This window comes from Heteronotia binoei, unplaced genomic scaffold (genome assembly GCF_032191835.1).
Source record: "Heteronotia binoei isolate CCM8104 ecotype False Entrance Well unplaced genomic scaffold, APGP_CSIRO_Hbin_v1 ptg001653l, whole genome shotgun sequence".
Taxonomy (NCBI): Eukaryota; Metazoa; Chordata; class Lepidosauria; order Squamata; family Gekkonidae; genus Heteronotia; species Heteronotia binoei.
In genome coordinates, this window is record NW_026800345.1 from 4,175 (window position 1) to 30,482 (window position 26,308).

The 26,308-nt window shown below is 49.9% G+C and overlaps 1 protein-coding gene across 1 annotated transcript in view; it reads left to right on the top strand.

The window, feature by feature from the left end:
* The first annotated feature begins 14,599 nt into the window (after positions 1 to 14,599).
* Positions 14,600 to 26,308, top strand: part of LOC132565774 (phenylalanine--tRNA ligase alpha subunit-like) — a 31,935-nt gene continuing 20,226 nt past the window's right edge. Inside the window, exons 1-4 of the mRNA XM_060230502.1 lie at positions 14,600 to 14,835; positions 18,301 to 18,438; positions 20,626 to 20,724; positions 20,896 to 21,014. Of these exons, the coding sequence (XP_060086485.1) occupies positions 14,650 to 14,835; positions 18,301 to 18,438; positions 20,626 to 20,724; positions 20,896 to 21,014 (542 nt within the window). The 5' untranslated portion in view covers positions 14,600 to 14,649. The remainder of the gene's footprint in view (positions 14,836 to 18,300; positions 18,439 to 20,625; positions 20,725 to 20,895; positions 21,015 to 26,308) is intronic.

A 26,308-nucleotide genomic window follows, 5' to 3' on the forward strand; every position in this document is an offset into this window, starting at 1 on the left:
CGGTAAAAAGCCGTTTCACGCAAGCTTCGTCAGGCGAATGAGCTAGGGACTCATAAATAGGACACTGTTCATTCATACATGCTATTCTACTCCACAAAGTCAATGCCACAGGAGGTAGTGGCAGCTACAAGCATAGCCAGCTTCAAGAGGGGATTGGATAAAAATATGGAGCAGAGGTCCATCAGTGGCTATTAGTGACAGCATATTGTTGGAACTGTCTGGGGCAGTGATGCTTTGTATTCTTGGTGCTTGGGGCGGGGGCAAAGTCGAAGGGCTTCTAGACCCACTTGTGAACCTCCTGATGGCACTTGAGGGTTTTTCTGGCCACTGTGTGACACAGAGTGTTGGACTACATGGGCCATTGGCCTGATCCAACATGGCTTCTCTTATGTTCTTCTTCCTCTTCTTTTTCTTCTTCTTCTTCCTGCTGCCCAGTACAAAATTAGATACAGATTTTTGTCCCTCTCAGAGTTGTGCAGAAATGGAGGTTTCAGCAGGTGCTGCTTGTCTCTCCCACCTGCGTGACAACCTGCACCTGCCATACTCCCCCCTCTTCCGCCCCTGCCTTTCTGCAGTGCTATTAAAGACCTCCCGAGCAGCCCCACCCCCCAGAAGGCAACAGCTGTGTGGAAGAGGATACCCAGACGAGGACTTTGAGGAGTGGGGCTCATACTTTCCACTGCTGTGTAAAAGAACCCCTTTCATTTTGCGTTGGTATATTTTGACTCCTTAAAATCCAAAGAAAAGAATAAAAAATAAATCAGTTTTTTTTTAATAAAATAAGTTGCCAGGTACAATCTTCTGATCCGTTAGGTAAGTTATTAAAGGAAGGCAAACAGTTACCACACGTTGTTCATATTGCTCTAATATTAAAGTTGAAATTTATTTTTTAAAATATCCAAAGACGACTGAACACGACCAAATAGAAACAGATTGGGGGGGGGGGGATCCTATGAAAAGACCTAAAACAACCCTATAATCCAAAAGACAGCAAGCGAGAGCAAAGCAGCAAAAACTGCCAATCAAACCCAAAGAACACAAGAGAAGCCATGTTGGATAATAATAAATAATAATAATAATTTTTTATTTATATCCCTCCCTCCCCGCCAAGGCAGGCTCAGGGCGGCTTACAAGACATGATACATATACCATGATATAACAATTAATACAATAAAATACAGTTAAATACAAATTCGTAAATTTAAGTTACATAAATAATTTAAAACCGATATAAATTAATGGTGCTACAGTTTCAGTACATATATAAAAATGGCCGGGTATCATTGCCAAGATTCCACCTTAGAAGGCAAGTTGGAAGAGGGCGGTTTTACAAACCCTACGGAACTGGTTAAGATCCCGCAGGGCGTGCACCTCTTCTGGCAGCTGGTTCCACCACTGGGGAGCCATTATCGAAAAGGCCTGCTCCCTTGTTGTTTTTAGCTTGGCCTCCCCTGGCCCAGGGTTTTTCTGAAGGTTTTGTGAACTACATCTCAGTGCTCTCTGAGGAACATATGGAGAGAGACGGTCCCTTAGGTAGGCAGGTTCTCAGCCATATAGGGCTTTAAAGGTAATAACCAGCACCTTGTAACGAACTCGGTACACAATTGGCAGCCAGTTCAGTTCCCGCAGCCTAGGCTGCACATGTTCCCACCGAGGTAGTCCCACTAGCAGCCTGCCTGCTGCATTCTGCACTAGCTGCAGTTTCAGAGTTCGGTACAGGGGCAGCCCCATGTAGAAGGCATTACAGTAGTCCAACCTTGAGGTGACCGTTGCATGGATCACTGTTGCCAGGTCGCCACGCTCCAGGAAGGGGGCCAACTGCCTCGCCCTCCTGAGATGGAAAAGGCGGATTTGGCAGTGGCTGCTATCTGGGCCTCCATTGTCAAGGAATGGCCCATCCAGTCCAACATTCTGTGTCTCAGAAGAACATAAGAGAAGCCATGTTGGATCAGGCCAACGGCCCCTCCAGTGCAACACTCTGTGTCACAGAAGAACATAAGAGAAGCCCTGTTGGATCAGGCCAATGGCCCCTCCAGTCCAACACTCTGTGTCACATAAGAGAAGCCCTGTTGGATCAGGCCAATGGCCCATCCAGTCCAACACTCTGTCACAGAAGAACATAAGAGAAGCCATGTTGGATCAGGCCAATGGCCCATCCAGTCCAACACTCTGTGTCACACAGTGGGCAAAAAACCCAGGTGCCGTCAGAAGGTCCACCAGTTGAGTGAAGACACTAGAAGCCCACCCACTGTGCCCCCCCAAACACCAAGAATACAGAGCATCACTGCCCCAGATAGCTCCAACAATACACTGTGGCTAAAAGTCACTGATGGACCTCTGCTCCAGATGCTTATCCATTCCCCTCTTGAAGCTGTCTATGCCTGTAGCCAGGGGTTGTTTTGTAGAAAAATAGGTGGTGGAGCTCATCCAGGGATTGTTATGCAGCTGCACATACTATTCAATGGACAAGGAGGTAGAACTCTCAGGAGGAGGTGGAACTCTCAGAAAGGTTCAAGAGCTGTGCCCCTGTGAGCTCCCACTGAATCTGAGGCCTGCCTGTAGCCACCACCACCTCCTGTGGCAGTGAATTCCACATGTTAATCACCCTTTGGATGAAGAACGACTTCCTTTTATCCTTTCTAACCCGACTGCTCAGCAATTTCATTGAATGCCCACGAGTTCTTGTATTGTGAGAAAGGGAGAAAAGGACTTCTTTCTCTACTTTCTCCATCCCATACATAATCTTGTAAACCTCTATCATGTAACCCCGCAGTCGACGCTTCTCCAAGCTAAAGAGCCCCAAGCATTTCAACCTTTCTTCATAGGGAAAGTGTCCCAAACCTTTAATCATTCTAGTTGCCCTTTTCTGGCTTCAGGCTGACATGGAGTGGGGGGGAGCAAAGAGAGAAGGTTACAGGTTCCCCCCCCCCTTTCTATTTCTTGCCTCTGCTGCTCCAGACCGATGCCCAGTGGGGGGGCTCATGCCTTGATGGCTTTAACAAAGCTTTGCTACCCATTGGCGTTGTTAGTAGCAGTCGACAGTGTTGTGATTTATGTTATTGTTCATTTTTCATTTTGGTTTCTAATCCACCTTGGGTACTGTTGCGGAGAGAAGTGGAACAGAAAGGAAGTAAAATTTAAATGAATTTGTCTGTGCTGTTGCAGGCAGGGTGAGATCTGGTCGTGGGAGGAAGAAATAGGGTGCTGCTGCGACACTCTCTCCACTGAACAAGACCAGCTCTTTAAACATTCAACCAAGTTAGGGAACAAAATGACAGAGAATTGTTGCTAAACTGTCCGTATGATCTGGCCAGCCCCAATTACCAATCCGGCTACCACATTCGACCTAGCGGTTTTGAAGTAGTATTTGAAATCATGTTCTTCAAAAGCATGTTGCAAAGCTACACAAACCTGACAGCAATGAGTGGAAGTCAGTTGGATGCAATGAAGATCCTGTGAATTTAGGGGGAGGGGTTTGTGAGTTTCCTGCATTGTGCAGGGGGCTGGACTAGATGACCCTAGAGGTTCCTTCCAACTCTAGGAGTCTATGATTCCTGACCATTAGAGCAGTTCCTCAGTGGAACAGGCTTCCTCCTTGGGAGGTGGTGGGCTCCCCTTCCTTGGACGTTTTTAAACAGAGGCTAGATGGCCATCTGACAGCAATGAGGATCCTGTGAATTTAGGGGGAGGTATTTGTGAGTTTCCTGCATTGTGCAAGGGGTTGGACTAGATGACCCTAGTGGTCCTTCCAACTCTTTGGTTCTATGATTCTTCAGGAGGTGGTGGGCTCTCCTTCATTGGGGCTTTTGAAGCAGAGGCTAGATGGCCACCTGACAGCAATGAAGATCCTGTGGATTTAGGGGGAGGTGTTTGTGAGTTTAGAGCAGTTCCTCAGTGGAAGAGGCTTCCTCCTCGGGAGGTGGTGGGCTCTCCTTCCTTGGAGGTTTCTCAACAGAGGCTAGATGGCCATCTGACAGCAATGAAGAGCCTGTGAATTTAGGGGGAGGTGCTTGTGAGTTTCCTGCATTGTGCAGGGGGCTGGACTAGATGACCCTAGAGGTTCCTTCCAAAGTTCTGGGATTCTATGCCCTTCCCAAGGGAAGTAACAAGTGATCCCCCCCATGCCTACCCAGATGATGATGATACTAGATTAATACCATGCCCTATACTCTGAATCTCAGTCTCAGAGCAGTTTACAATCTCCTTTCCCTTCCCCTCCCCACAATAGAAACACCTGTGAGGTGGGTGGGGGTGAGGGAGCTCTGACAGAAATTGCTCCTGAGCAGAACAGCCTCGAGAGAACTTGTGGCTGACCCAAAGTCACATCAGCAGGTGCAAGTGGAGGAGTGGGGAATCAAACCCAATTCTCCCAGATAAGAGCCTGTGCCCTCAAGCACTACACCAAACTGGCTCTCAATTGTAATAGAGATCTCCAGGTGCAACCTGCAGTTTGGCAACCACAGCTGGATGTAGGACTTGGACCCAAAAGAATGGGAGGAGCTGCCCCGGAAGACTGGTTTTTAAATGCACAAACTCTTTAAAGAGATCAACATAGCTTTTTTGGGGGGAGACCTGGGCTGGTCTGCAGGGGAAGAACTACGTGTGAGTCCAAGGAGCACCTGAGAAACCAACCAGGTTTTTTTTGGGGGGGGGGCAGGGAGTAGGAGCTTCCAGGAGTCAAAGCTCCCTTTGATGTTGTTGTTGTTCAGTCGCACAGTCGAGTCCAACTCTTTGCGACCCCCTGGACCAAGTCTCGCCAGGCCCTCCTGTCTTCCACCATCCTCCGAAGACTGCTCAAATTCATGTTTGTTACATCAGTAACGCTGTCCAGCCATTTCCTCTTTTGCTGCCCCCTTCTTCTTTTGCCTTCTGTCTTTCCCAGCATCAGGGTCTTCTCCAGGGAGGGCTCCCTTCTCATTGGGTGGCCAAAGGATTTGAGCTTCAGCATCTGACCTTCCAGGGAACAGTCTGGGTGGATTTCCCTTAGGACTGACCGATAGGATCTTCTTGCAGTCCATTCTTCTCTAGCACCACAGCTCAAAAACATCTATTCTTCTGCGCTCAGCTTTTCTTATGAAATCCAAGAGTGACTTAAAAGGTCAAGGCAGTCCACTGTGCAAGCACCAGTCGTTTTCGACTCAGGGGTGACGTTGCTTTCACAACATTTTCACGGCAGACTTTTTACGGGGTGGTTTGCCACTGCCTTCCCCAGTCATCTACGCTTTCCCCCCAGTAAGCTGGGGACTCATTTCACCGACCACGGAAGGAGAGAAGGCTGAGTCAACCTAAGCCGGCTACCTGAACCAGCTTCCGCTGGGATTGAACTCAGGTCGTGAGCAAAGGGCTCCGACTGCAGTACTGCAGCTTTACCACTCTGCGCCACGGGGCTGTAAGAGTGACTTGCTGCTGGTCAATTGTCTTGTTGTGGCAGGCAACAGACCACATTTGTACACCCACACCAAGAATGGATCGAGCTGCTCTGCTGGAGGGCAGGTTGTGACAACAGTATGAAAGCTAGGATCATTAGCGGGGCCCATCTGCCGCATCAGCAGCCTTTCCAGAATACTGATTGGGGGAGGCAGGGGATCCCCCAGTTTGGAGGCCCTCCCCTCATTTCAAGGTCATCAGAAAGCTGGGTTGGGGGGGGGATACCTGCTGCACACTTCATTATTCCCTACAGAGACCAATTTCCATAGGGTATAATGAAGAATTGATCCGCGGGTATCTGGGGCTCTGGGGGGACTGTATTTTGAGGTAGAGGCACCAAATTTTCAGCATAGCATCCAGTGCCTCTCCTGAAAAAACCCTCCAAGTTTCAAAAAGATTGGACCAAGAGGTCCAATTCTATGAGCCCCCAAAGAAGGTACCCCTGCATCCTTCATTATTTCCAATGGAGGCAAGGCATTTAAAAGGTGCGCAGTCCTTTTAAATGTGATGGCTAGAACTCCCTTTGGAGTTCGATCATGATTGTCACACCCTTGCTCCTGCCGCCACCCCCAAAGTCCCCAGAGATTTCTGCAGTTGGACCTGGCAACCCTACCTATAGCTCAGGCGGTGTTGCTTTTTCACGATGCTTTTACTGTCCTGTTTCTCTCTGCCATCCACCTCATGCAGGTCTCTGGGGAGAGGCAGCACAGAAACCTTCCAAAAGAACGAACACAGAAGCCACTAGGCATTCCCCCAGGCTCTTTTGCAGTGTGCAGAGGTCGCCGTTCCCGCTGGCTCTGCTCCACCACCCTGATGGCCTGCGAGACGTCCTGCCCCGCATGGGTCGAGCGCACAGCCAGCCAGGCTCGGCCCAGAGCACGCTGGTCTTGCTGTTCTCCCCACCTCAACACAGACAGACGGGGACACGTGGGTGCATGAGCCGGAGGGAACAGCCTGCTGCACAAGTATGCCCAGTCCTCGGGAATGATACCCAAAGGCCACCCATTTACAGTCATGTGGCTGTTGCATTACAGGAACCCTCCGGTCGTTTCTGCCATTGGATTCTGGGAAGCAAACTGGAAAGATTTCCTTGTGTGCAAGGAAGGCACCATCTGTACAGGAATAGGCTGTGTTCTTCCAAAGTCCCGTAACCTTCGCTCTCCCACAACTGAGGACGTATTCTGCTCCAGGACATGCTGGTTCTTGGTTCAAGGCACACTGGCCATCGGGCGAACCCAGAAGGCGATGGGAGTTTATCTCCCCCAACCCTGATTTGGCTCTAGGGTTACCAGGTCTGTGTTGGGAAATCCCTGGAGACTTTGGGGGTGGACCCAGGAAAGGGCGGAGTTTGGGGAGGGGAGGAGCCTCAGCAGAGCCCAATGCCCTGGAGCAGGGGTGGCCAATGGTAGTTCTACAGATGTTTTTTTTTTGCCTACAACTCCCATCAGCCCCAGTCATTGGCCATGCTGGCTGGGGCTGATGGGAGTTGTAGGCAAAAAACTTCTGGAGAGCTACCGTTGGCCACCCCTGCCCTAGAGTCCGCCCTCCAAAGCAGCCCTTTTCTCCAGGGGAGCTGATCTCTGCCAGCTGGAGATCGGTTGTATTAGCGGGAGATCCCCAGGCCCCCCCTGGAGGCTGTGCAAAACAAACCGAGAATCACAGCAGAGAGAGACTGCAGAAAGCCCCAATTAGAAATATTTATAAATCCTATTCACATACAAAACATTTCAGTTATCATATCCTGACATACAAAACACCCATATTAAGTGCAACAGAAGGACATAAAAGAGTAAGTTAAAGATTCAGTCCTGAAGTGTTTCCAAAAAAGTCCTTCCACTTCAAAGGAATCCTCAGTCCAACGGAATCCAAAGGAATCCTCGGTCTCATTCCTGAGGAAAACCCATGATGATTCCTGAGGAAAGCCGCCCTGAGCCACCTGGTGGGAAGGGCGGGATATAAATCAAAAATAAATAAATAATGATAAGACCTTCAGTGTGTCATAAGAACATAACAGAAGCCATGTTGGATCAGGCCAACGGCCCATCAAGTCCAACAGTCTGTGTCACACAGTGGCAAAAAATTTTATATACACACATACACTGTGGCTAATAGCCACTGATGGACCTGTGCTCCATATTTTTATCTAAACCCCTCTTGAAGGTGGCTATGCTTGTGGCCGCCACCACCTCCTGTGGCAGTGAATTCCACATGTTTATCACCCTTTGGGTGAAGAAGTACTTCCTTTTATCCGTTTTAACCTGACTGCTCAGCAATTTCATCAAATGCCCACGAGTTCTTGTACTGTGAGAAAGGGAGAAAAGTACTTCTTTCTCTACTTTCTCCATCCCATGCATTATCTTGTAAACCTCTATCATGTCACCCCGCAGTCGACGTTTCTCCAAGCTAAACAGTCCCAAGCGTTTCAACCTTTCTTCATAGGGAAAGTGCTCCAGCCCTTTAATCATTCTAGTTGCCCTTCTCTGGACTTTCTCCAATGCTATAATATCCTTTTTGAGGTGCGGTGTCCAAAATACCTTCAATATATCTTGTATGTAGTAGTCTTGAAACACAGCGACAAGGTAGTACTTTCATCTTCCCTCTTTTCACTATAAGCTTTAACTAGTTTTTCACCAATTGTCCGAGCGTGGCAAGATTCCACCATTTTTGCAAAGGACCAAGTCACAGTTGACAGGATTTATAAATATTTCTAATTGTTTTCTAGTCGTTTTCTCATGGTGAGGCTGGTCATCACAGAACCCTTCTGGGGCTTTCTCCAGTCAACTACCTGGAGGCTGGCAACCCTATCTGGCTCTGACTTCAGGATGCATACACCACCACCACCACCAGCACCCAGTTCCCTTTTGGAAACCATTTCCTCAGGTGCCCAGGATATTTATCTATCTCTGCACTTATTAGTCCAGTCTTTGTGTTGGCACTGCTCCAGACTAAGGACCAGGGAGCCGACCAAGTCGTGCAGCCATGTTAAGTCTGTCTGTAGAACCAGAAAAGAACTTGAGGAGCAACTGAAAAGCAAACACCATTTGTGTCAGGAGAGGAGCTGCCCTTCCGTCAGTAACCTCTCCCTTCTTCTTTGTGAGCAGCGACTCCCGGAAGCTCCTAAAAAGGTCAAGGTAGTCCCCTGTGCAAGCACCAGTTTTTTCCAACTCTGGGGTGACGCTGCTTTCACAACGTTTTCACAGCAGACTTTTTACGGGGTGGTTTGCCATTGGCTTCCCCAGTCATCTGCAAATCCCCCCAGCAAGCTGGGGACTCATTTGACCGCCCTCGGAAGGATGGAAGGCCGAGTCAACCTGGAGCCAGCTACCTGAAAACCCAGCTTCCGCCGGGATCGAACTCAGATCGTGAGCAGAGAGCTCAGACTGCAGTACTGCAGCTTTACCGCTCTGCGCCACGGGGCTCTTTTCCTGGAAGCTGCTACCCTGCCTGCCATAAATCTGGTTAGGCTTAAAAGCAAGCCTTGTTTTGGGCAGGAACTCACAGGAGTGGAACTCTGGTGCCTCTAAATCTTATTGTGCTTTTCCTTTCTGACATCCCACCCCCTTCCGCAATACTTGCTTCTGGGCTCCATTGTTCAAACCCCCTGTGAGAGTTTTGCTCAACTCTGAGATTTGACAAACTTTCTAATATTTTTCCCACGAGATTCGGAGAATAACCAAAACCTATAAAGCAGAGAGATGGAAAATCTTCCTCATGCCACTGGGACCACAGAGGAGAAAGTATTTTTAAAAGTACGATGGGAGTAAGGTTTGAGTATGACCATTATAACTCCAGAAGCATTTTAAGGTAGATGCTGAGCTGGTATCATTTAGTCCACCTTCTGGTGATGTCAGGGGGGGTATGTGGCATATGCAAAGGAGTTGTGCTAATGAGCTCCAGCACCTCTTTCTCTACAAAATGACCCTATAAAACAGTGGGCTCAATGCAGGAACAAGGCACTGAGGAGTGATAACAGTTCGCTTCATTATAGGCAAGAACAAGACTGAGACCTGGGGCCAGCAGAGCCAACTTTATACAACTCTGGGTTCCGCCGCTAGCGTGCCATTGGGCCATTCAAAGCAGTAGGGGGCTTGTGATTGGAGCAGGGCAGCAAGGATCTGGATCGTACTGCCCACTGTTCCTAAATCCCTAAGCTTCGCCTTACTGACTCCAATGAATCAGGCAGGAACTCAGGTGGAACTGCACAAATCACATACACCACAGACCTCTACATAAAAGGTGCTTTTGCTCTTTTCTACAGACAGAGGAGCAGTTTTGCGATTTTCACAGGTGCCAGCCAAGCGGCACAGCTGAGCGTCTCTTGGAAGCAAGAGGAACTGATCGCCTCAAGGCTTTTAAAGCTTACACACACACACAGAGGAATGAGCAGGCTCCAGAATAGGCCCACTGAGCAAGCTCCACGTCATTCCCTTTGCTTGGGTGTTACAGCATTTCTTGGTGAAATCACAGGCAAAGGAGAGTGGCCCTGGTGGCTCAGTGGCAGAGCCTCTGCTTGGCATGCAGAAAGTCCCAAGTTCAGTCCCCGGCATCTCCAGTTAGAAGGACCAGGCAGGAGGGGATGGGAAAGACCTTGACCTGAGACCCTGGAGTGAGCAGCTGTCAGTCTGAGCAGACAAGACTGATCTGGGTAGGACCAAAAAGGCATGTTTCAGTAGAAGGTGTTTTTGTGTGTTTGGGGAGGAATTGGGTCAGTGGCAGAGCCTCTGCTTGGCATGCAGAAGGTCCCAGGTTCAGTCCCCGGCATCTCCAGTTAAAAAGACCAGGCAGGAGGTGATGGGAAAGACCTTGACCTGAGACCCTGGAGAGAGCGGCTGTCAGGCTGAGCAGACAAGACTGATCTGGGTAGGACCAAAAAGGCACGTTTCAGTAGAAGGTGGTTTTTTGTGTTTGGGGAGGAATTGGCTCAGTGGCAGAGCCTCTGCTTGGCATGCAGAAGGTCCCAGGTTCAATCCCCAGCATCTCCAGGTAAAAGGACCAGGCAGGAGGTGAGACCTGAGACCTGGCTCAGTGGCAGAGCCTCTGCTTGGCATGCAGAAGGTCCCAGGTTCAGTCCCCGGCATCTCCAGTTAAAAGGACCAGGCAGGAGGGGATGGGAAAGACCTTGACCTAAGACCCTGGCTCATTGGCAGAGCCTCTGCTTGGCATGCAGAAGGTCCCAGGTTCAGTCCCCGGCATCTCCAGTTGAAAGGACCAGGCAGGAGGGGATGGGAAAGACCTTGACCTGAGACCCTGGCTCAGTGGCAGAGCCTCTGCTTGGCATGCAGAAGGCCCCAGGTTCAGTCCCCGGCATCTCCAGTTCAAAGGACCAGGCAGGAGGGGATGGGAAAGACCTTGACCTAAGACCCTGGCTCATTGGCAGAGCCTCTGCTTGGCATGCAGAAGGTCCCAGGTTCAGTCCCCGGCATCTCCAGTTGAAAGGACCAGGCAGGAGGGGATGGGAAAGACCTTGACCTGAGACCCTGGCTCAGTGGCAGAGCCTCTGCTTGGCATGCAGGTTACATGCATTTCACCTGTGCCATCTCCAACATAAACACAGGTAAAGTTGTTTGAAAAGAGATATCTTTGCTCCATGGAGGCGTGCCACAGAAGACAGGCAGAAGCAGGAAAGACTTAACAGTGCAATTGCTAGGGGTAGGGGCCATGGAGCCCTCCCTTCTCCCACACTTCCCCAATGCAAGAGGTGAAAGTGGCAGGCTTTCTCTACCCCCTCCCGTAGGGTTACACAACCCAAAAGCTTTGATAGGCAAGTCTTGAGAAATCTCCATCTTGGGAAAAGACAGAATGCATAAAGTGATGACTGGCGTGAAATAGTTGCAGAGAGGGTCTTCCTCCACCCGCTGTCCACATGCTGCTCTATGAACACAGCAATGACTAGCACAAACCTGATCAGACAAACTTGTTGGTCTGTACATGGACAACAGTCACAACCAGTGTTCCCTCTAAGCTGAGTCAGCGTGAGCTTGCTCACAGATTTTGAGCCTCCAGCTCACATGTTTTTGTCTTAGCTCAGGAAGGATGACCCCAGAGCACACTCATTTATGCAGGAGCTCACAGCTTTAATGCCAGTAGCTCACAAAGTGGAATTTTTGCTCACAGGTCTCTGCAGCTTAAGAGGGAACATTGGTCACCACATGCTAGTGGGGGAACCTGAGCATACTATTACAGAAATGAAAATTTGGAAAACTGTGTACAATTCTGGCCACCGCACCTCCAAAAAGATATTTTAGCACTGGAAAAAGTGCAGATAAGGGCAATTGGAATGATTAAAGGGTTGGAATACTTTCCCTATGAAGAAAGGTTAAAACTCTTGGGGCTCTTTAGCTTGGAGAAACGTCGACTGCGGGTGACATGAGAGAGGTTGACAAGATTATGCATGGGATGGAGAAAGTAGAGGAAGAAGTGCTTTTCTCCCTTTCTCACAATACAAGAACTCATGGGCAGTCGATTAAATTGCTGAGCAGTCGGGTTAGAACGGATAAAAGGAAGTATTTCTTCACCCAAAGGGTGATTAACGTGGAATTCACCGCCACAGGAGGTGGCAGCGGCTACAAGCATAGACAGCTTCAAGAGAGGATTGGATAAGCATATGGATCAGAGGTCCATCAGTGGCTCTTAGCCACAGCGTGATGCTCTGTATTCTTGGGGGGGGGGGGGGCACAGTGGGAGGGCTTCTAGTGTCCTGGCCCCACTGATGGACCTTCTGATGGTACCTGGGGTTTTTTGGACACTGTGTGACATAGAATGTTGGGCTGGAGGGGCCATTGACCTGATCCAGCATAGCTTCTCTTATGTCTGGGGCAGTGATGCCAATGGCCCATCCAGTCCAACACTCTGTGTCACACAGTGGCCAATATATGTGTGTGTGTGTGTATATATATATATATTTACACACATATACATATATACACTGATGGACCTCTTGAAGCTGGCTATGCTTGTAGCCGCTGCCACCTCCTGTGGCAGTGAATTCCACATGTTAATCACCCTTTGGGTGAAGAAGTACTGCCACAGGAGGTGGTGACGGCTACAAGCATAGCCAGCTTCAAGAGGGGGTTAGATAAAAATATGGAGCAGAGGTCCATCAGTGGCTATTAGCCACAGTGTGTGTGTGTGTGTGTGTGTGTGTGTGTGTGTGTATATATATATATATATATATATATATGAAAATTTTGGCCACTGTGTGATACAGAGTGTTGGACTGGACGGGCCATTGGCCTGATCCAACATGGCTTCTCTTATGTTCTTAAGTACTTCCTTTTATCCATTTTAACCTGACTGCTCAGCAATTTCATTGAATGCCCACGAGTTCTTGTATAGTGAGAAAAGGAGAAAAATACTTCTTTCTCTACTTTCTCCATCCCATGCATAATCTTGTAAACCTCTATCATGTCACCCCACAGTCGATGTTTCTCCAAGCTCAAGAGCCCCAAGCGTTTTAACCTTTCTTCATAGGGAAAGTGTTCCAAATCTTTAATCATTCTAGTTGCCCTTTTCTGGACTTTTCCCAATGCTATAATATCCTTTTTGAGGTGCAGTGACCAGAATTGCACACAGTACTCCAAATGAGACCGCACCATCGATTTATACAGGGTAGGGTTGCCAATCCCCAGGTGGGGGCAGGGGATCCCCTGGTTTGGAGGCCCTCCCCCCGCTTCAGGGTCATCAGAAAGCGGGGGAGGGGAGGGAAATGTCTGCTGGGAACTCTGTTATTCCCTATGGAGATTTATTCCCATAGGAAATAATGGATCCACGGGTATCTGGGGCTCTGGGGGGGCTGTTTTTGGGGGTAGAGGCACCAAATTTTCTGTATAGCATCTAGTGCCTCTCCCCAAAATACCCCCCCAAGTTTCAAAAAGATTGGACCGGGGGGTCCAATTTTATGAGCCCCAAAAGAAGGTGCCTCTATCCTTCATTATTTCCTATGGAAGGAAGGCATTGAAAAGGTGTGTCGTCCCTTTAAATGTGATGGCCAGAACTCCCTTTGGAGTTCAATTATGCTTGTCACAGCCTTGACCTTGGCTCCACCCCCAAAGTCCCCAGATATTTCTTGAATTGGACTTGGCAACCCTAATACAGGGGCATTATGATACTGGCTGATTTCTTTTCAATTCCCTTCCTAATAATTCCCAGCATGGCGTTGGCCTTTTTTATTGCAAGCGCACACTGCCTTGACATTTTCAGTGAGTTATCTACCATGACCCCAAGATCTCTCTCTTGGTCTGTCTCTGCCAGTTCACACCCCATCAACTTGTATTTGCAGCTGGGATACTTGGCCCCAATGTGCATTACTTTGCACTTGGCCACATTGAACCCTCTCCCTTAAAACACCACAACAGACCCTGGAGAGCCTCAGGAAGGGATCAAAAAGGTCTGGTTCAGTCTAAGGTTCCTTCATTTGTATGGTACAATGGCACCAGGCATATTTTTTTGGTAGAAAAAGCCCTTATTAGGCCACACCCCCTGCTGAACAAAGCCTTGAATACCACACACCCCAACCTCCAAAACAGGGGTGGCCAAACTTGCTTAATATCACATGTTTGAGAGCCACAAGACAGGAAGGAAGCAAGCAGGCAAGGCAAATAGACTGAGGGAGGGGAAGAAAGGGGAAAGAAAGCAACTTTAACTTTAAATGTATTCTCCAGGAGTGATTTAAAGAAACAAATGCCTTCTCCAGCCTGGCTGATGGGGCAGTGGGGGCTTCGAGAGCCACACAATATGCATGAAAGAGCCACATGTGGCTCCTGAGCCACAGTTTGGCCACCCCTGCTCCAAAACAAACATTTTCTGGAAAGGAACCGATTTTTGTCATTTACAGAACAGTTGCAATTCCGGGAGATCTCCAGGGCCTACCTAGAGGTTGGCAACCCTGGGAAACCGCAGCTAGATTCCGCAGGGTGAAGCCTGAGACAAGCCAGGGCGCCTCATTGCCTCCTTGGCCCACCCTTTCTCTTTCCACGCACTTCGCCCCGCACATGGCGGTCCCCGCACCTTCCACTGGAGTCCGGAGCTCTATCTAGAGAGCATTTCAGCCTACACCTCTTTGACTGACCTCCAACCCGGAAGTCTGAAGGACGACGGCACTTCCTGTGGGCGAGGATACCTGTGAGCGGAGGGAGAAGGCTGGTCATGTCGCAGGCGCGTCGCTAGACGTCACTTCCGTTTCGGCGCCAGCACCGGAAGCTCCTGTCCGAGGCAGCCGGGAAGATGTCGCCCACCATGGCGACGGAGACAGCGGACTCCGGCTCGGCGGCCGAGCTGCTCTTGCAGCGGCTGGATCTGGCGGGAGCCTCGGCCGAAGCGGGCCTGTGCAGCCTGGAGGCGGCCGCGGCGCTGGGCCTGGACCACCAAGTGCTGGTCGGGGCGGTGAAGAGCCTGCAGGCGCTGGGGGAGGTGAGCACGGGCCACGCCCCCTGGGCGGGGTCACGCCTAGTCCGCGTCCCGGATTGGCTGGCTCGGCTGGATTGATCGCTCGCTCAGCCAACGGGGCGGCGGGCAGTAGCCTTAGCCGCTTTGGGATCCCGCTTGGGGCGGAGCACGTGATGCTCTTTTCTGCCCGGACGACAACCCTGCGAGGGAGGCCAGGCTGAAGGATGGGCCCGAGGGTGCTCAGAGAACTTGGGGAGGGGGTTCTACTGGGTCTGCCTGCCTTTAGCCCAGCTCTGACTGCTTGACCGCTTGCAGCTCCTCTGACTTTCCACAGTTGTGAAGGTCTCTCTTAACATTCATCTGTTTTGACATGCTTATTGCTTCCTTGGGCTTAAAGGTGCAACTTGACTCCTGTTTTGTTCTGCTACTTCAGACCAACACGGCTGCCCGCTTGGCTCTATCTTATTGCTTCTTTGCTGTCCCCCCTTAATGAAGTTCAAAGAACTGTTGACTCTGTACTCTTAACTTGCTATTCATGTTTTGTCTCCACATAGGGTTGCCAAGTCCAATTCAAGAAATATCTGGGGACTTTGGGGGTGGAGCCAGGAGACATTGGGGTGGAGCCAGGAGCAAGGGTGTGACAAACATCACTGAACTCCAAAGGGAGTTCTGGGCAGCAGATTTAAAAGGGACTGCATACCTTTTAAATGCCTTCCTTCCTTTGCAATGACCTTCTTTTGGGGTCATAGAATTGGACCCCCCCCCCCGGTCCAGTTGTTTTGAAACTTGGAGGGTATTTTGGGGAGAGGCACTGGATGCTATGCAGAACAGTTGTTGCTTCTATCTCAAAAAAACAGGCCCCCAAAGCCTCAGATACCTGTCGATCAGTTCTCCATTATACCCTATGGGAATCCGTCTCCATAGGGAATAATGGAGTGTCCAGCAGACATTTCCCTCCCCGTCCCCGCTTTCTGATGACCGTGAAGCAGGGGGGCCTCCAATCGGAGGATCCCCTGACCCCACTTGGGAATTGGCAGCCCACTTATCTTAAAACAGGGGTGGCCAAATTCACTTAATGTAAGAGCTGGACATAATAAGTGTCAAGTATTTGAGAGACACATGACATGAACGTCAAGGGAAGGAAAATAGGTGAGAGGAGAAAGGGAGAAGTGAAAAAAGCAACTTTAAAAGCATTCTTCAAGCTGCTGGCTGGCTTGGCTTGGAGAAGTGATTTAAAGAGAGAAATGCCCTCTCCGAGCCAGCCAGTTGGTCCAGCAGGGGCTTCAAGAGCCACACAATACGTGCAAAAGAGCTACGTGTGGCTCCAAGCCACAGTTTGGCCACCCCGTCTTACACATCATCATGTTACATGCTGATTTGCTGTTCAGCCTGGGTCTTAACGCTTGAATGATTTTCTTCCATTTGCGTGGATCTGAAGAAGTGTGTGTGCACACGAAAGATCATGCCTTGAATAAAACTTTGTTGATCTTAAAGGTGCCCCACTGGACTCTTCTCTTCTGAACCCTGTCTCGGTGCTCTGTGTGTGGGGCCAGAGAGCATTGGCAGGCAGGGCACCTTGTGTACGAGAGTGCCGCGTAAAGACAATGGAAGGGAGATCCTTGGTATTTGGCTGCATTCAAAGGATCCTTATGTACCCATGTACAGTTCTGTTTTTCAGGAAAGAACCAAACCTGTGTCCAGTGCTCCTGTGAGCCAAAATTCTACTTTGTGAGCTACTGCTGCATAGATTAGTTTGTTCTGGGGCTACCCCTCTTGAGCTAAGACAAAAATGTGAGAACCGGAAGCTAAAAAACGGTGAGGTAGCTCACACTGACTCAGCTTAGAGGGAACGCTGCCTGTGTCTGAAATCGACGATTTCCAACTGCAGGTGAGAATACACGGGAGAGGCTGCAGTTCATCGGAGGTGCAACTGTTTGGCATTTCGGGGTGTTTAATCCTCGCATTTCCAGTTAAAAGAATCAGGTAGTAAGTGATGGGAAACACCTCAGACCCTGAGACCCCGGAGGCCCACTTCCAATCAAAGTAGCCAGCACTGATCTTGATAGATGAGTGGGCTGACTTTAGGGGAAAGTGTTTGTGAGTTTCCTGCATTGTGCAGGGGGTTGGACTAGATGACCCTGGATGTCCCTTCCAACTCTATGATTCTGTGACTCAGTATAAGGTAGCTTGTTTAAGGGTTTAGGATAGAGTAGGGGTGGCCAACGGTTGCTCTCCAGATGTTTTTTTTGCCTACAACTCCCATCACCTCCAGCCAGCATGGCCAATGGGTGGGGCTAATGGGAGTTGTAGGCAAAAACATCTGGAGAGCTACCATTAGCCACCCCTGGGTTAGAGCACAATTCTTGGATTTAATTCTTGGTATCACCGGCTTAAAAGATCAGGTAGTTGGTGATGCCAAATGCCTCCATCCGGAACAGTGGAGTCTGCCGGTTTGAGCAGACATTATTGACCTTGGTAGACCAAAGGTCTGAGCACTTTGTAGATTTTTTTGCATCTGTAGTGTATTTAAATGTTACAATGTGTGTGGGGGGGGGGCGTTCGAAACACAGAAAGTTGGAATATTCTTGTTGACTGCACACAAAGAATGTTTTGAGTGAACCAATCGGGGATGTGAGTTCCTGCCTGAAGTGGGCCAGTCTGGGCATAAATATAACATGGCAGCGAGCACTGGCCCAGGAGGTAAATGGGATAGGGAGGGATGGGGCAGGAGCCTCTTGTCTACACCAAGGAATCATAGAGTTGGAAGGGACATTTAGGGTCATCTAGTCCAACCCCCTGCACAATGCAGAAAACTCACAAACACCTCCCCCTAAATTCACAGGATCTTCATCGCTGTCAGATGGCCATCCAGCCTCTGTTGAAAAACCTCCAAGGAAGAAGAGCCCACCATCTCCCAAGGAGGAAGCCTGTTCCACTGAGGAACCGCTCTAAACTCACAAACGCCTCCCCCTAAATTCACAGGATCTTCATCGCTGTCAGATGGCCCTCTAGCCTCTGTTGAGAAACCTCCAAGGAAGGAGAACCCACCACCTCCCAAGGAGGAAGCCTGTTCCACTGAGGAACTGCTCTAAACTCACAAATGCCTCCCCCTAAATTCACAGGATCTTCATTGCTGTCAGATGGCCCTCTAGCCTCTGTTGAGAAACCTCCAAGGAAGGAGAGCCCACCATCTCCTGAGGAGGAAGCCTGTTCCACTGAGGAACCGCTCGAACAGTCAGGCAGTTCTTCCTAATGCTGAGCCGGAAACTCTTTTGATTGAATTTCAATCCATTGGTTCTGAAATTAAATCAGTAGCGGATGGGTGTGTCAGGTGAACAGTAAAAATAGATGCACTTCTAAGTTACTTGGGTTCTTGTGAATGGGACTGCTGGTTATCCAATTCTCTTTGAGATGTTCTCTCTGCCAAGCGACCTCCCTCCCATCCTCTCCTTAAAGCATTTTCTGTTCTCGTAAATATTCTCTCATTAGGTGATCGAGGCTGAACAGCGGACATCCAAGAAGTGGGAACTGACGCCTGAAGGCGAGGAAGTTGTCCGAGAAGGGAGCCATGAAGTCCGGGTCTTCAACAGCATCCCCCTTGAGGGTTTGGTCCAGAGCGAGCTGATGGTAAAACATACTCTCCCCTCTCACTGACCTGAAGCACTGTGCTTCTGCTCCTGGAATGCGGAGGGGCTGTGGCTTAGTGGCAGAGCCCCTGCTTGGCATGCAGAAAGTCCCAGGTTCAATCTCCGGCATCTCCAGTTCAAAGGACCAGGCAGGAGGTAATGGGAAAGACCTTGACCTGGGACCCTGGCTCAGTGGCAGAGCCTCTGCTTGGCATGCAGAAGGTCCCAGGTTCAATCCCCAGCATCTCCAGTCAAAAGGACCAGGCAGGAGGTGATGGAAAAGATCTTGGCCTGAGACTCTGGCTCAGTGGCAGAGCCCCTGCTTGGCATTCCGAAGGTCCCAGGTTCAATCCGCAGCATCTCCAGTTCAAAGGACCAGGCAGGAGGTGATGGGAAAGACCTTAACCTGGGACCCTGGCTCAGTGGCAGAGCCTCTGCTTGGCATGCAGAAGGTCCCAGGTTCAATCCCCAGCATCTCCAGTCAAAAGGACCAGGCAGGAGGTGATGGAAAAGACCTTGGCCTGAGACTCTGGCTCAGTGGCAGAGCCTCTGCTTGGCATGCAGAAGGTCCCAGGTTCAATCCCCGGCATCTCCAGTTAGAAGGACCAGGCAGGAGGTGATGGGAAACACCTTGACCTGAGACCCTGGCTCAGTGGCAGAGCCTCTGCTTGGCATGCAGAAGGTCCCAGTTTCAATCTCCAGCATCTCCAGTTCAAAGGACCAGGCAGGAGGTGATGGGAAAAACCTTGACCTGAGACCCTGGCTCAGTGGCAGAGCTTCTGCTTGGCATGCAGGAGATCCCAAGTTCAATCCCCGGCATCTCCAGTTAAAAGGACCAGGCAGGAGGTGATGGGAAAGACCTTGACCTGAGACCCTGGCTCATTGGCAGAGCCTCTGCTTGGCATTCAGAAGGTCCCAGTTTCAATCTCCGGCATCTCCAGTTAAAAGGACCAGGCAGGAGGTGATGGGAAAAACCTTGACCTGAGACCCTGGCTCAGTGGCAGAGCCTCTGCTTGGCATTCAGAAGGTCTACAGTTCAATCCCCGGCATTTCCAGTTCAAAGCACATGACAGTAGAGGACAAATTATAATAATTATCCTTGAGTTAAGATAGTGTTAATTTTTAGTGCAGATTCTATAATTGTAAATTTTACCTTTAGATTGTTTCATAAGCCCTGAGCCCGCTTCGGTGGGGTAGGGCGGGTTATAAATCAAATAAATAAAATAAATGCCGGTGGAGGTCATGAATTAGAGGTGGGGGGGGGCGGAAATTTTGTAATTTATTGGCTGACTATTTTTGGTGTTTGATAGAGGTATATTTTTCAATATATTGCAAAAATAATAAAATTGATTTACCCAAAAAAGAAAGCACCTGACAGTAGGTGACATGAAAGACTTCTGCCTGAGACCTTGGGAGCTGCTGCCAGCCTGAGGAGATAATAATGACCTCAGTGGACCGATGATTTAGTAGAAGGCAGCTTTATGTGTTATCCAGTTTGGTGTAGTAATGAAGTGTGCGGATACTTATCCGGGAGAACCGGGTTTGATTCCCCACTCCTCCACTTGCAGCTGCTGGAATGGCCTTGGGTCAGCCAGAGCTCTCTTATCTGGGAGAACCGGGTTGGATTCCCCACTCCTCCACTTGCAGCTACTGGAATGGCCTTGGGTCAGCCAGAGCTCTCTTATCTGGGAGAATGGGGTTTGATTCCCCACTCCTCCACTTGCACCTGCTGGCATGGCCTTGGGTCAGCCAGAGCTCTCTTATTTGGGAGACCCGGGTTGGATTCCCCACTCCTCCACTTGCAGCTGCTGGAATGGCCTTGGGTCAGCCATAGCTCTCTTATCTGGGAGAACCGGGTTTGATTCCCCACTCCTCCACTTGCAGCTGCTGGAATCACCTTGAGCCAGCCATAGCTGTCCTTGAAAGGGCAGCTTCTGTCAGAGCTCTCTCAGCCCTGCCCACCTCACAGGGTGTCTGTTGCAAGGAAGGAAGGCAAGAGAGATTGTAAGCTGCTCTGAGACTGAGCCAGAGGGAAGGATGGGGTATAAATCTACAGTCATCTGAATCCTTGATTCCAGCTTTTGCATTTGCTGTCAAACTTGGTTGAAGTTCCTCCCTTTTTCCTTCTTGGACTGTTACTCCTGTAGAGTGGTGTTTGATTGCATACCTTGCGGTGGTTTCTTTGCAGAACCTGCCATGCGGAAAGGTTGGGTTCAGCAAAGCAATGTCCAACAAGTGGATCCAGCTTGACAAGAGCGCCGAGGAAGGACCTCGCGTCTTCCGAGCGGTGAGTGCCTTTTCTGTCTTGGGTTCTCTGCTTTCACTCTTATCCCCAAGGCCTGCTGCGTTCTAAAGCCGGTAAAATGCGTAGGAAAAGGCACTGTGAGAGCATCTGGGTGGTGGTTCCCATGTGGCGTCCAGATGCTGTCCTGAAGGATCTTCGCTTTTCCTTCTCTAGGTGGAGAGCGTGCAGGACGTGGTGAGGGAAAAACTCATTCGGGTGCAGAAGGGGGAGGCCGACAGTCTGGAGGAGAAAGACAAGAGTGAACTGAAAAAGCGGAAGCTCCTGGCTGAAGTGTAAGTTCAGCTGAGTCCAGCAGCCCCATCCTGTGTTTCTGGGACTAGAATCCGCGAAGATGGGCAAAATCGCTTGCTCCTGTCACTACAAGAACTCATGGGCACTTCCTGAAATTCCTGAGCAATTGGGTTAGAATAGATAAAAGAAAGTACTCTAGGTGAGGTGTAACAAATACAAATCATAGAATCATAGAGTTGGCAGGGACCTCCAGGGTCATCTAGTCCAACCCCCTGCACAATGCAGGAAACTCACGAATACCTCCCCCTAAATTCACAGGATCTTCATTGCTGTCAAAGGGCCATCTAGCCTCTGTTGAAAAACCTCCAAGGAAGGAGAGTCCACCACCTCCCAAGGAAGCCTGTTCCACTGAGGAGCTGCTCTAACGGTCAGGAAGTTCTTCCTAATAGAATCCTAGAGTTGGAAGGGACTTCCAGGGTCATCTAGTCCAACCCCCTGCTCTCTCTCTCTCTCTCTCTCTCGGCTTGGCTTCGCGAACGAAGATTTAAGAAGGGTGCAATAGTCCACGTTTGCTGCAGGCTCGCTGGTGGCTGACAAGACCAATATGGGACAGGCAGGTCCGGCCACAGCGGCTGCAGGGAAATGTCTGATTTAGGGTTGGTGCTGTAGCAGTGCGATTCTTCCTCAATCTCCTTTTGTCCTCAAGACCAGCTATGCGTGCGTTCTCAAAGGAAGAGACAGCCTGGTGGATGGTGTGCCTCCATGCTTTGCGATCTGAGGCTAGGTCAGACCACTGGTGATGGTTGATGTGACAGGTGCTAAGGGATTTCTTCAAGGAGTCCTTGTACCTCTTCTTTGGTGCCCCTCTATTTCGATGACCGGTGGAGAGTTCGCCATACAGGGCAATCTTGGGAAGGCGGTGGTTTTCCATCCTAGAAATATGCCCTGCCCAGCGCAGCTGCGTCTTCAACAGCAGTGCCTCAATGCTGGTAACCTCCGCCCGCTTGAGGACTTCAGTGTTGGTCACAAAGTCACTCCAGTGGATGTTGAGGATGGTGCGAAGGCAGCGCTGATGAAAGCGCTCGAGGAGTCGCAGGTGATGACGGTATAAAACCCACGATTCGGAGCCGTAGATGAGGGTTGTCATCACAACCGCTTTGTAAACATTTATCGTTGTGCCTTTTTTCAGATGCTTGTTGCTCCACACTCTTTTGTGCAGTCGGCCAAATGCACGGTTTGCCTTTGCCAGCCTGTTGTCAATCTCCTTGTCGACCTTGGCATCTGAGGAGATGATGCACCCCAGGTAGCTGAACTGCTGGACTGTCTTCAGAACTGATTCACCCACAGTGATGCAGGGGGGGTGATAATCTTCCTGGGGTGCAGGCTGGTGGAGAACTTCTGTCTTCTTCAGACTAACTTCTAGGCTGAATAGCTTGGCAGCCTCTGCAAAGCAGGACGTCATATGCTGCAGAGCTGATACCGAGTAGGAGACGAGTGCAGCATCATCAGCAAATAGTAGCTCTCGGATGAGTTTTTCCATTGTCTTGGAGTGTGCCTTTAGTCGCCTCAGGTTGAACAGGCTGCCATCGGTGCGATAGCGGATGTAGACACCATCGTCCTCATCTAGATCTACTGCGGCTCTTTGAAGCATCATGCTAAAGAAGATCGTAAAGAGAGTTGGCGCGAGAACGCAGCCTTGCTTTACACCTGTGCCTATTGGGAAGGGCTCCGAGAGGTCGTTGCAGTGTCTGACTTGGCCTCGCTGGTCTTCGTGTAGCTGGATGATCATGCTGAGGAACCTTGGGGGACATCCTAAACGTTCCAAGATTTGCCACAGGCCTTTCCTGCTAACGGTATCGAAAGCTTTGGTAAGGTCGACAAAAGTCACATACAGAGCCTTGTTCTGTTCCCTGCATTTCTCTTGGAGCTGCCTGAGAACAAATACCATGTCGGTGGTGCTCCTGTTAGCTCTGAAGCCGCACTGGCTCTCTGGGAGGAGTTCTTCTGCAATGGTGGGCACCAGTCTGTTCAGGAGTATTCTGGCAAGGATTTTGCCTGCGATGGAGAGCAGGGTTATCCCCCGGTAGTTGGAGCAGTCTGACTTTTCCCCTTTGTTCTTGTATAGGGTGATGATGATTGCATCGCGAAAGTCCTGTGGTAATTTGCCTTGTTCCCAGCAGGTGACAAGTACTTTGTGAAGTGAGCTATGTAGTACTGTGCCCTCATGCTTCCAGATCTCTGGTGGAATTCCATCAACTCCCGCTGCCTTGCCACTTTTCAGTTGCTTGATGGCTTTAACAGTCTCTTCTAGGGTGGGGATCTCATCCAACTCTTTTTTCACCGGTTGAAGTGGGGTGAGGTGGATTGCTGAATCTTGAACTACGCGGTTGGCACTGAAGAGAACCTGAAAATACTCCGACCACCGGTTCAGTATGGATGCCTTGTCTGTGAGGAGCACTTGGCCGTCTGCACTATGCAAGGGACTCTGAGCCTGATATGATGGACCATATACTGCCTTCAGGGCTTCGTAGAACCCTCTTAAATCACCAGTGTCTGCACACAGCTGGGTTCTCTCTGCAAGCTTGGTCCACCACTCGTTCTGAATGTCTCGAAGCTTGCGCTGGAGGTTGCTACATGCAGCGCGAAAGGTTGCTTTTTTCCCAGGACAGGAGGGCTGAGCAAGATGTGCTTGGTAGGCAGATCTCTTTTTTGCCAGTAATTCTTGGATCTCTTGATTGTTCTCATCAAACCAGTCCTTGTTCTTCCTTGTGGAGAACCCGAGGACTTCTTCAGAGATCTGCAGGACGGTAGTTTTTAGGTGTTCCCAGAGTGCTTCTGGAGAAGGGTCTGTGGGGCAACTGAGGTCCTCAATTCTTGACTGGAGTTTTGCCTGGAAGGCAGCTTTAACTTCGGCTGACTGGAGGCTGCCAACCTGAAACTTCCTCCGAGGGATACCTCCTCTCCTGGGTGTGGGTTTAAAGTGAAGACGGAGATTGCAGCGTACAAGACGATGATCCGTATGACATTCTGCGCTGGGCATTACTCGGGTGTGTAAGACATCTCGAAGGTCTCTCTGGCGCACCAGAATGTAGTCGATAAGGTGCCAATGCTTGGACCGTGGGTGCATCCAGGTTGTCTTCAGACTGTTCTTCTGCTGGAAGATAGTGTTGGTGATGGTGAGCTGGTGCTCCATGCAGAATTCTAGTAGGAGGCGCCCGTTGTCATTGCAGTTGCCAATGCCGTGTTTGCCAAGTACTCCTTTCCAGGCTTCCGAGTCTTTACCTACTCTGGCATTGAAGTCGCCAAGGATGATCACCTTGTCCTCTGTAGGGGTCTTCCGTACGAGGTTGCGTAGATCAGCATAGAACTTGTTCTTTTCTGCAGGATCTGCTTGAAGGGTTGGGGCATACACACTGAAGAGTGTTGCATGCTGCTTGTTTTGAAGTGGGAGGCGCATGGACATGATGCGATCTGAGTGACCTGTTGGCAGGTTTTCGAGTTTGGAGGCAATGGAGTTCCTGACCATGAAGCCAACGCCAGAAAGGCAGCTCTCAGCCTTTGACTTACCCGACCAGTAGAGGGTATAGCCAGCACCGTGTTCTTGAAGACTACCTTCCTCAGGGAAACGGACCTCACTGAGAGCTGCTATGTCGATATTCAACCTGAGAAGTTCGTGGGCAACTAGAGCAGAGCGTCGTTCAGGGCGACCACTGCCTACTGTGTCAAGCATGGTTCTGATGTTCCAACACGCAAGCTTTAGTCTTTGCACACTTTGTGAGGCAGGTGCATGCCTTTTCTTTGTTGTTATTTTTCGACCGCAAGTAAGGATGCCCGTTGACCGCGGCTAGCCAACTGGGGTGGAGGAGACGAGCTTTGTTTAGGCCACCTTTTCTAGGCCCCTCTCCGTGTGGAGCAAGCAGTGCTGTCCCTAGATAAGGCTGCTTGGTCGTTCAGGGTGCTGCCGAAAAATGCTTTCGTCTCCAGGTTAGCATCAGGCGACCAACCCCCTGCACAATGCAGGAAACTCACAAACACCTCCCCCTAAATTCACAGGATCTTCATCGCTGTCAAAGGGCCATCTAGCCTCTGTTGAAAAACCTCCAAGAAAGGAGAGCCCACTGAGGAACCGCTCTTAACTCACAAATACCTCCCCCTAAATTCACAGGATCCTCATTGCTGTCAGATGGCCATCTAGCCTCTGTTTAAAAACCTCCAAGGAAGGAGAGCCCACCACCTCCCGAGGAGGAAGCCTGTTCCACTGAGGAACCGCTCTTAACTTACAAATACCACCCCCTAAATTCACAGGATCCTCATTGCTGTCAGATGGCCATGTGGCCTCTGTTTAAAAACCTCCAAGGAAGGAGAGCCCACCACCTCCCAAGGAGGAAGCCTGTTCCACTGAGGAATCGCTCTAACGGTCAGGAAGTTCTTCCTGATGTTGAACTGGAATCTCTTTTGATTTAATTTCAACCCATTGGTTCTGGTCTTGCCTTCCAGGGCCACAGAAAACAGTTCCACCCCATCCTCTATAGAACAGCCCTTCAAGTACTTGAAGATGGTGATCCTATCACCTCTCAGCCGCCTCCTCTCCAGGCTAAACATGCCCAGCTCCTTCAACCTTCCCTCATAGGACTCCAGACCCCTCACCATCTTCGTCGCCCTCCTCTGGACCCGTTCCAGCTTGTCTAGATCTTTCTTGTTCCTTACATATCACATAAATAGTAGAAGAATATCACAACTAATAACGTGGTCTTGTATCACAAGAATTAGAAAAGTCCCATCCTTGTGGTATTGCGGAACAGCTTCTGTAATCAGTTGAGAGCATTACAGCAAAACGGCTTTGTGCAGGGCTTTTTTTCTGCAAAAAGAGGTGGCAGAACTCTCAAGAGGGGAATGAAGGAGAATCACGCAGGGTTCTTTGAAACAAGATTATTTTCATGTGCTGCAGACTTCTACCTTAAAGCAGTGTCCAATCCTTAGACATATCATCAACTTCTTCCGTTCTTTTTCAGGTCTTGCTCTTGGGGCCTGACGCTGAAGGATGACCTTGAAATAAGAGGTCACCTATACTTTGGTGGAGTAGAGACTGTTCAGGGAGGCCCAAACCATTTTTAGAAACAGTAAAGATGTTATAGTTTTGACTGACAAGGAGGACCTTTCTAGAGTGACAATTAGGCTCATCTGGGAAAATCACTTTTCACGCTCCCTGGAGGAAATAGCTATTGTATTGAGAAAGCACCAAATCTGAGACACTTTCTTGGCAATCTCTTCTCCAAGAGCCAGCACGTGGAGTGGCAGCCAGGGCATGCTGCTCCTGGGGGAGAGAAGCATCTGG